The 10,392-nt window shown below is 41.9% G+C and overlaps 1 protein-coding gene across 1 annotated transcript; it reads right to left on the bottom strand.

Moving 5' to 3' along the window:
• Positions 1 to 6,362: 6,362 nt before the first annotated feature.
• LOC149199291 (putative disease resistance protein At1g61300) lies at positions 6,363 to 9,353 on the bottom strand. Its single transcript, XM_089400534.1, has 2 exons — positions 6,537 to 9,353; positions 6,363 to 6,434 (listed from the first exon to the last, which is right to left on the bottom strand). The coding sequence occupies exons 1-2, from the start codon at positions 9,351 to 9,353 to the stop codon at positions 6,363 to 6,365; spliced, it is 2,889 nt and encodes a 962-aa protein (XP_089256660.1).
• Positions 9,354 to 10,392: the final 1,039 nt, after the last annotated feature.

Below are 10,392 nucleotides of genomic sequence, written 5' to 3'. Positions count from 1 at the left end.
ATTACTGTTGTTCCGGTACTGTGCTTTCAACCTTGTCCAGGAATTCCCCTGCCACTGTCACATCATCATATGTTGGCAGTTCCCTTGCTTCCGTTGTTACGCGACGGAATGATCTAATAATCATGTTTCAATTTAGTGTCGTCACCTCGTGTAACCTGTTCTGCCAACGTTCTACTTCCTCATCTGAAACCAAAGTGCAAGATCTGTTGCGCTCCCACGAGATTCTCCCATATGTAGTTGGGTTCACCCAATCCTGGTCTTGCGTGGTTATCTAGTAAATGCAATCTAGCTCATCGTTGCTTTCATCGTCGCACACGGGTTTAGTGTAGCGTGCTCCTTCGGATGGGTCTAACGGGACTACTACGCATAGGGACTTTTTCTCAAATACCATCTTCCTCTTCTTCAGGTTGATGAATCCATTCATATCAGTCGCCCAATCTATTCCTAACAACGCGGGATAAGGATTACTGTCATCGAAAATTTCTATCACTTCAAAATCTTTCTATGTGCTCGCGCCTTCAATATCAACTGTTACTCCTTTCAACCTTCCCATGGTCACGATCTTTTGTTGGTTCGCGATTCGTAATTGAATAGGGTACCACTGCAACACAGGCCTGCCCATGTGTTCCCAGGTTTGCTTAGGTAACACATTCGCGTCTGACCCCAGGTCCAGGATAACCGAATCCATTTCGTATTCACCAATCTGCGCCATCAATCTCATCTCCGTCCCAGTGTGCAATGCATGCTTTCCCAGTTTCCGGACTATGCACGATTCACCCACCCCGGCGAACCTAGTGATCAGCTCTTGTAGTCCTTTAACTGCCTTATTGTCATGCAGAAATTTCATACATGTCTCTAGAAAGGTAGTAAGCATGGAAGGATCCACTCCTGGCTCTGGTTGGTCCTTACTACCTAAAGTTGAGGCCTCCGTGAAGCTCTTCTTAGCTTCCATAAATGTCTCCTTTGCGCATTCCAAGTCGAACTCAAGTTCCTTTGCAAGAGCCTTGCGAACCCATATATGTCCCTCAGGCTACTTCCTCTTGTCTTCCCCTATGGTCGCACCACTTCTGAGCATCATGTTCACGTTGGGGTCTTCTTTGCGGGGTTCAGATTTCATCATTTGCATATTCTGAGTCGGAGGGGACTGGAGTACCCCTTTCTCGCACATCTGTGTGATCAACGTAGGACAATCTATCATTCCATGATCAAATTGTTTGCAATATGAAGAAGACATTCTTGTCGGGTTAGTACAATCACGGGCGTAATGTCCTGGTCCTCCAAAATTGTAGCAAATCAACTGTCCGCGTCCCCTTCCTGGCCTCATTCCTCCTCGTCCTTGGCCTCACCCCTGAAATCCAGCATGTACCATCCCCGCAGCTAGGTCGAGGGCTCGCGTCTCTATCTGTATCCTATAGGCTAAGGTCTGATCCATCATTAGCTCATAGCTATGACAAGTGCGCTCGTCGTGGCCTACCGACCTACAAAAATTACAAAACAGTTGTTGTGGAGTCTGTGTATACTTCTGCAGCAAGTGACAATTGTCTATTGTGTGTTTTCCTCCTACCTGATAGATCACGCACCATAATGTGGGTATCGTACTCGGCCCTACTTGTGCTTCCGGTCTTAACGACATTGGTCCCCCTCCTACCAATTAATTCATGAATACCAAACAGTGATCTTTGTCGTGGCCCTGACCTTTGCATTTTATGCACCATACTTCCTCGCGCACCTCTGGCCATGGTGCCTTATCCTACTTCAAACTCTGCATCTCCAAGCATATATTTTGTAGTTGCGTGTGTATTTTTTTAACTCCCAACCCAGGGTCTTGTTTCGGGGTCTCATGCAACTTCATCGCCATATCTAATGCTTAGGCCTGGGTTGAAAGCTTCTACTGTGACAACGTCTTCCTCAGGTGCTATGTCAGAGACGCCACAAACCATGCGCGGTGCTACCCATCCGTTAATGTCATATTAGCCTCGTGGATCATACTTTTCAACCACTAATCCAGGTCCCAGGGGGTCTCGCTCGGGAGCATCACAATTTCTTTGAACCCAATGATTGACTTCGTCTCGGATTTCGGCTGTCTAAATTCTTTGTTCAACGCATTCTGGATCTTTGTTATCCCTGTGTTTGGGTGATTGCTAGAGTGCTTGATATACCACGTCAATGCGCAATCTTGCAGTGCGCTCACCAATGTAGCCTTCTTAATGTTGTCATCCGTGACCCCTTGCGCTTCCCATACTGCTCGTACCATGAACTAGAACTAGTTCGGATCCTCATTCCCTACTCCTCCAAATACCGGTAGCTTGATCGCATTTGCCATGCTGAACTCAAGGGCTAGTGGAGGTGGAGTGGGTGGAGCTGGAGGGGAGGGAGGTGAAATGGGTGGTGGCGTGGGTGGAGGAGGCAACTGTGGAATGCGTTGCTTTATCAATTGGACCGCACTTCTCGGAGAGAATCAAGCGAGCTCTTCCTCGCTCTCTCGCGACGGTGAAATTAATGGACTGTTTTCTAATTCCCCGCTACCTTTTTAGATTGCGTCATTCCAAACATTAATGTATTCACATAACCCGCTTTTCACATAACAACATCTTAATCCAGGTATTCAAAGATTTAATATACTTACCTCGCAGTCGTTTGTTGTGGCTTATGGTTGTGTCTATCGCGAACTCAGTGATGAATCCCCCTATTATTCGGTCGAGCCAGTGGTTCACAGCTCTCGCGATCTTGTCTTCGGATGCCTCTAGTCTGTGCACCAACTCTGGGTTCCACACTATCAGTTGGTCGAGCTTATACCTTCCCTGGTTGTCAGCTAATCTCGTGATCCAATCATATAGCTCTGATGGAAAGGATGCAAAGAAATTCTCATGGATTTTCGTATATACGTAGCGATCCAGCCACCTTTTCTCAGATAGTTGCAGAGTTCTGTTTTCCTGTGTCACGAACTTGTGAATCTTCTGATCCAACCACTCTTCAATTTCTTTCTTCATGGGATTCCAGTGTTTCAACATCAAACGCCCCTTAGGCAGATCCCGGTCTCGGCAACGAAACCATTTGTTGGCTACGTGGGGCCTGACCCAAGTTCAGTAGAGAGTTTAGCCAAGCAAATCCCAGTACTACTGGCCCTTTCCGCAATAATCCACGGAGCGCGGACTGAGGTCTCACCCAACGTAGTATGGGAGGGTGCTGGAACCAGGTTTCCACACCCTAGGGATGTCTTGATGTGGGAGATCGATGCCTGATCCACTCTTCGCGCTTACTAGATTACGCGTACCTGAAAGCTTCTGATGTTTTGTGGAACCGCGCAGCCTCAGCCGCAGTGCGACCAATGGTTAGGTAGCATGTCATATTTCATGTGGGAGGATAGGTGGGAATCAAGCTTGATTCACATTAAATCACTTACAATTGAATCGATCGCCAACATCATTACCACTCCAATTCTTTCTAGTACAAATGAACTTGGAAGCAGGGCAAAGGATTTGTTGTAGGGATTTGTTGGTTTTTTGATGCAGTTGTTGATTAGAGGCATTAAATTTGAAGAGATGATGTTAGGAGAACACCAAAATCTTTCAGGTGCTTCTATGGATTCATGGGACATGACATGTATGGGTGATACCTTCATCAAGGGGGAGGGTCCCCTCCTCCAAGGTTGCTCCTGTATTGGCTTGATCATCGACGATTTTGTTGTTTCCTCTTTTGACATCAAATAAATTGGTTGTCTCAAATTTATTTAATTGCATTCTAATTCTATCATCTAGAGGGAGTCGGTCTTCTGCCAATGGGTTTTTTGAATAACAAATTTGTTAAATTGTTACTTGTGAATCCCCAAAGATAGTAAGTTGTCGAATCCCATAGGACAATGTTATCTTGAGACCCTACCATAGTGCAAGAGTTTCGACTTAATTGTTTGTAGTCCTTCCTAATCCCCAAATGAATTTTGTCACTACTGCTCTTGCCTCCCCTATTACTTTTTATTCTTATTATTCATTTAATTAAATCAACTTTATATTATATTTTTTTCTAAGTTAAGCTAATTCTATTACTGAAAAATATAGTACACCGAGGCTTTAGCCTGTGCATGTCCATGCCTGAGTGTTGGGTAAAAACAGAAAAAACAGAGTCTGGACTGCCCAAAATGGGAAACTAGTCCGAATCAAAATATGATTGCCAATATTATCTTGCTACCCATGCAGGGGAAACCATCAATTATGCATAGTTTTTTTATCAATTTTTCAAGGAGAAACAAAAAACAACCAAGTAACCAAATACCAGCAGTTTTTCTGAAAGCCCCATAAAAGAAACCAGAAAGCAAAATTCCCAAAACCTGAGAATAGTAGACACATGGCAGGTTGTGTGGCCGATTAGGTGTGTGGCGGAGATGACGGGTGTTCCTCAATGATGAAGCATCTGTAAGCATCCATGTCGACACCTACCTGCTTTGAAGCCTCTGTGTTGTCTGCCTGCTACGTCGGTTGTTCTTCCTCGATAAAACAACGGTAAGGATCCATGTCTTTATCGTCATGCTGGTCCTTGTTTGTCTCCTTCCCCATTTGCTACGTCCTTGCACTATGAGTGCTCTTCCGGACCATGGCTGGTTCTGCTCTAGTGTGGCCACCACCTTCAGTGGCCTACTCCTCCTCATTAAAGGTGATGGAATTCGGGCTCCGCGCACCTCTGGCTGGTGTTGTTCTAGAATGGTGTCCACCCTCAATAGCTTGCTTCGTCTCATGAAAGGTTATGGAGATGCTGGCACTAATGATGGGCCTATTCATGGAGGAGCGAAAGATGAATTGAGCGGAATGGGGAGGTGGCTGTGTATTGGAAGGAATGCCACTAGGAGGTGAAGTAGGGAGCGTTGGATGGAGATGGTGAGTTTATGAGCGGCCTCTTCCACTACAAGTATTTGGGTAGCAATCTGTAGTCTGCTGAACCAAAGAGGATGTGGTTTCAGAGGCCGGAGAATGAGAGGGATGAGTCAAGCTTCCTCTACTTCCACCCCTGCGACTACGCATTCGATGTCATGTTCTCGACATGTTGACACCAAGTGTTTGAGAATTTCTGCCGGGATTAGGCTCAAAGTGATGAGAAGGCTCAGTAGGATTAGCGGGCGGTTCAGAGGAGGGATTAGCTGCAGAGGCCGAGTGGAAGACGAAATGGCAAGCCAGGCTTTGAGTGAAGTGAGTTCCTAGGCCTAAACCAATGCAACAAAGGAGGCTGCAACACCTCCCCGTAGTAGTGCGAGAGCTAGGTGCTGCAGCTGCCTGAGGGCATAGACATTGCGGAGGTAGGGGATAATGGATAGGTGCGGTGGTATGATTATCACCAGAGGTCATCTTTGCGTGCAGCTGAGGTGGGTAGTTGTAAGCTGGTTGAAGACAGTGCCAACTTACATGCCATTTAAGGCTAGTGTTAATGCATTTTTTAGACTGATGTGCCGGATTACAGAGGGCCATGTGGTATGGCTACTTGCCATCCCATTCTTCTGCCACCTTACTATCTTTGCTGGGCAACCAGATCCGGGAAATCAACTTTATTATTATTATTATCATCATCATCATCATCATCATCATCATCATCATCATCATTATCTAAATACTACAATATTTCTCATAACATAAATATTTTTTTATAAAATTTTATCTTATCAAATGAAATTTCATTTCGAATGAATTGCATTTAAGTTGATGGAACATACATTATAAATATGGGAGAGTATTCCTAGTTGAATAAGGGTTAATAATTGTGAGAGGTAACTCTCTTTATAAATGAATTTAATTTATATGTTTTTAATTAGCTATGTGAAATAGTTTATTGAAGTGTTTGCAAGTGTATAATAATTGTGAGAGGTAAGGAATGTATTTTTTTTAAATGAATTTAATTTATTTATTTTTAATTAGTTATCTGAAATAGTTTATTGAAGTGTTTGCATGTGTATTTAATTTAATGAAAAATATTAATATTAATATAATATTTATGTTTTTAAATTATTTACTAAAAATAAAATTATATTTTACTTTTTTAAATAAAAACAAATATTTTAAATTTCCAATGTTATTTAAGTAAAATTCAGATTATTGTAAAGTTATTGATTAATACTAATATACTAATTACCAACTACTACTTCTGAGTTTCAAATAAGATATGTTTAACAACTTGAAATTTAGTAGTATTATTTTAAACACACATAACACACTTTAAGAAGAAATATGGAAGCAAGGTACATGATAATACATATATTATAGAAATTTGGAAGTCTAAAATGACTCTATATAAAAATTACAAAAACACATCTAACACACTTTCAGAAGAAATATGGAAATAAGGTAAATGATAATACATATATATTATAGAAATTTGGAAGTCTAAAGTGACTCCATATAAAAATTACATAATCCTAAATTTCCAGTGCACATGTAGCCAGTCCTCTCCCCAATCTGTTGTAAGAATAAAGAAAACTCATTACACCAAAACTCACCATAAAAAAAATGTTCCCTTAGATTTTCTGCTCGATTCCATTTTTCTAAAATGCTTATTACCTCTGTTGTAGACTTTGTTAGTACTCTTGTTTTATTTTCTTTTCTCATTTTCTTTAAATTTTCTGTCACCATTGAACAACCCCATAGTCTTATTTTTTGAAGTTTCCTGATATTCAAATAACTTTCTGGCAACCTCCTCAATGCTTCACATAACATCACAGTGAATATTTGAAGTGAAGGCATTGCACCTTCTTCGATCACTGGTAATTCTTCTAAATTTTTTAGTAAAACTATTGGAAAGATAGGAAATGCTCCTTTTTTACCAAACTTTTCCGGAATTTTTTTCAATTTAAAACAGTTTATGATTTCTAATTCTTTTAAATTCGGAAGGTTATGTAAATCTGGAAGTTCTTCCAGATTATTACATCCCTCCAATTTAAGTGAGCTTAAATTCTGAAATTTATAAAACCTACTCTCCATTTTAACCACACACGGACATTTTAGCAAAAGCCTTCTCATCTTCGACGCGCTGAATAAGTCATTCGGTAAATTTGCGATTCCTGTGAATCTCAATTTGAGCGTCTCTATTTTATCCATACTCCCGATTGTTCCCTCGCTTATGAGTTCTCCATTGTTATCCAGACATAACGTCTTCAGTTGTGTCAGAGTGCGCAAATCATCGATAGAAGCCACCGTTTGAGGACGACTTCTCTGGCCGCGTTTTGTCCACACCCGACTGCAACCATCCATTATTAAGTACTGCAAAGAAGTAAGCAGAGACATACTCCAAGGCAGAGATATTAAATCTTCACAACGCTTAAGCCCTAAAAGCCTTAGGGACCTTAGCCTGTGAATGTCCGACGGCAATTCTGTGATTTTAGACCCATTAAGTAGGAGGACTTCAAGGCTTACAAGATCTGTAAGTGATGCAGGCAGACTTGCAATCGGAACCCCTACCAAGGCGAGGTATACCAACTGTTTCAAACACCCCACACTCTCCGGCAATGACCGGACGGACGTCCCATTCAAAATCAAAACCTTAAGGGAAACCATACTCCTAATCAATTTCCTTGGAATTTCTCTGAGATTTGCATTTCCAGCCAAGGTTAACGAGGACATTTCGGGAGCTCGCAACGACTCCGGAAGCAATGTCAATTTGTTGTAGTCTAAAAACACGTGAGAGCGCCCTGAACATTCATCTTCAGTTAAGGCTGCCAAACCCTTATCTGCCCGGCAGTAGAAGTTTTCTTCCCGCTCAGCGATTTGTATTGCCAAATCACGCAGGACGTCGTGCACCCTGAAATACACCACTGACCCACCCACGTCTCTCAATGTGGTTTCGATCAAGCAACGATCCGCCAAAAGGTTGATGTAAATTTTCCCCACCTCAAATGGGTCGTAGCTACGCTCATCTTGCACATTCTTTCTTGCAACTAGCCCTTCCCCTATAAACAGCGCAATTGATTGTTCGAACCAGATGATCTGGTCTTCAAAAAAGGCACTTAAGAATAGAAAGCACAATTGCAGGTTAACGTCATACCTGCCGAGGGCATCATAACTCCACCTCAGGGGATCATGCAGAGCTTCTCGAATGTCTTGGCTGTCGCCATTTGGCTGCCTCCCGATTGCAAATTCCCATTCTTTTGGATCCGTAATGCCAGCCATTGACCTGGCAACCACTTTGATCGCAAGGGGAAGTCCTCCACACTTGGCACACACAACCCTTGCCCTTCTCTCCTCAATGCTTGCTGGCGGATTTCTGTTACTATATGGAAAAGCATGATGAGCAAACAATGCCCAACTATCATCTTCCATCAAATCCTCCATTTTTATTGTGGACCTTTCTGCAGCATTAACCCCCATCTCTAACAGTGCTCTGTGATTCCTCGAACTCACAATAACTTTGGAGGTCGAGTGGTCGGTTAACAAGGGTATACATAATTCTTCCAACAACTTTGCACCCTCTCCCCATACATCATCTAAAAATAAGGCAAATTTCTTTGCCTTCATACTGTGATTCATCCAGATTTTTACGCCTTCTGCGTTCATATTATGTTCTAGGTCATGTACATTTGTCTGGCTGGCTATCTGCTGACAGAGTTCGTTCCCAAGACTTTTATATGACGGACACTGAGAGACAGTAAGCCAAAGCAATAAGCCATCGCTAAAGACATTCCGCACCCTTTCACTGCTGAAGATTCTCTTGAGAATCAGAGTCTTTCCAGATCCACCCTTGCCAACCACGCCAATGGACGAGAACTCTGAATCGATCACTAGCTTCTCGAGTGTTGCAAAAGCTATGTCTTGTCCGACTATAAGGGGTTCCTGGATGAAGAATCCAGTTGAAGCAAGAGATTGGGAGGTGCTTACAGAAGGAGTGCTTGAAGAAGGCAATATGGCTTGGATGCTTTCCTTCATACTCTGCCCAATTTCCTGCTTGAGTTCCTCCAGGAGCTCAGGAGTATGAGCCCACGCAGCCAAAGGAGACAATTGTAGATGTTCTTTAATGTCTGAAATAAGATGAGTGATCTTTCTACTTGATTGATATCGGAAAACAACATTATACCGTGGAGCAATTGTGCACTGTTGCACCAGTTCTGATGCTTCTCGGAGAAGCAGATCCAACTTCTTAAGCCATATATTGATGGCTGAAGCCTTATTATAACACGGAGAAGTGGGAATTCCACTCCTCCTATTTAATGCTGGGCGGTATCGCTGGATCTGGTTGATGATAGGCTGAATGTTTGTTACCAGACGCTCAAGGGAACTCAATTCTTTCTTAAAGCGAATAGCAATCCCTATCTTGTGAAGAATCTGGTTGATTAAATTTTCTGTGGCCACACCAGCAAATGCAGAGACCACAATAGCTTCGGCCATCGTGTAATTTTGTATAACACAAACACAATGAAAACACTCGCACAGAGTATCTGTGAAATTTTCAAAATATATTCAGATGTCTCAAAATGATAATTTCATCTCTTACTGGACTTGCCCAACCATAAGAACAGTACAACACGGTCTGAGGAAGGCAATCACAAGTGCGGTAGATATTTTAAAACATCTTAAATCCAAGTTAGTAGCAACTAATTCCGTAGCTTTTCTGACTGCTAGATCACAAATCAAATGAGTGAACCATTTCAGTTGTCAAATTTGAGTGTGAACCATTTGAGTTGTCAAAATGAGTGAACCATTTGAGTTGTGAGAGGAGAACTTTAGGTTTGGAATGGTGGGTAATGTGCCTTTTGGAAGCCTAACTTATCACGTAAGAAATGTGGGGTCTGGAGTATTGACTTGACTTGCGTAAGGTGGGGTTAGAAATTTCTATGGCTAATAAAGCGAGTGAGGACGGCTGCGGGGTTCAAATTTATGTGGTCAATAAGGCGAGTGAGGATGCCAGTCGACTTGGAGAAGACAAAGTGGTGGACGTTACAAACTCCTAGCGTTGGAATTTCATTGGTTGAAGTAAAAAGACACCCATTTACTCAACAAGTACCAATTTGAGGTCAAATCCACCTCCATAGATGTACTAACCTAAGACTTTATAACAAATATCAATATCCATATTAAAATCACCAAGTGGGGTTGTAAGGTCCCCACATTTACATATTACAGCAAGTGGGGTTGTAAGGTCCTCACATTTAGATATTACAGCAAGTGGGGTTGTAAGGTCCCCACATTTAGATATTACAGCAAGTGGTGTTGCAAAGTCCCCACATTTAGATGTTACGTTCTAATTGAAATTGTCAAATCAAGCATAATAGAGATTACTTGACTATAATTAAAAAAAATAAAATTGTGTGGGCTTACTTCATGTACCATTTTCTCAATATTAATATCTACTGAAAAGATGTTAGGGACTTTTACTCTTATTTCTTCAACTTTCTACTTTTATATATTGAATATCATATATTTATAG

The sequence above is a fragment of the Pinus tabuliformis genome, chromosome 2_1, assembly GCF_031772625.1.
Source record: "Pinus tabuliformis cultivar Carrire ecotype Pingquan chromosome 2_1, CPIR1, whole genome shotgun sequence".
Lineage (NCBI taxonomy): Eukaryota > Viridiplantae > Streptophyta > Pinopsida > Pinales > Pinaceae > Pinus > Pinus tabuliformis.
Note: the sequence above shows the minus strand (reverse complement) of the source record. Positions and strands in the feature narration are given on the sequence as shown.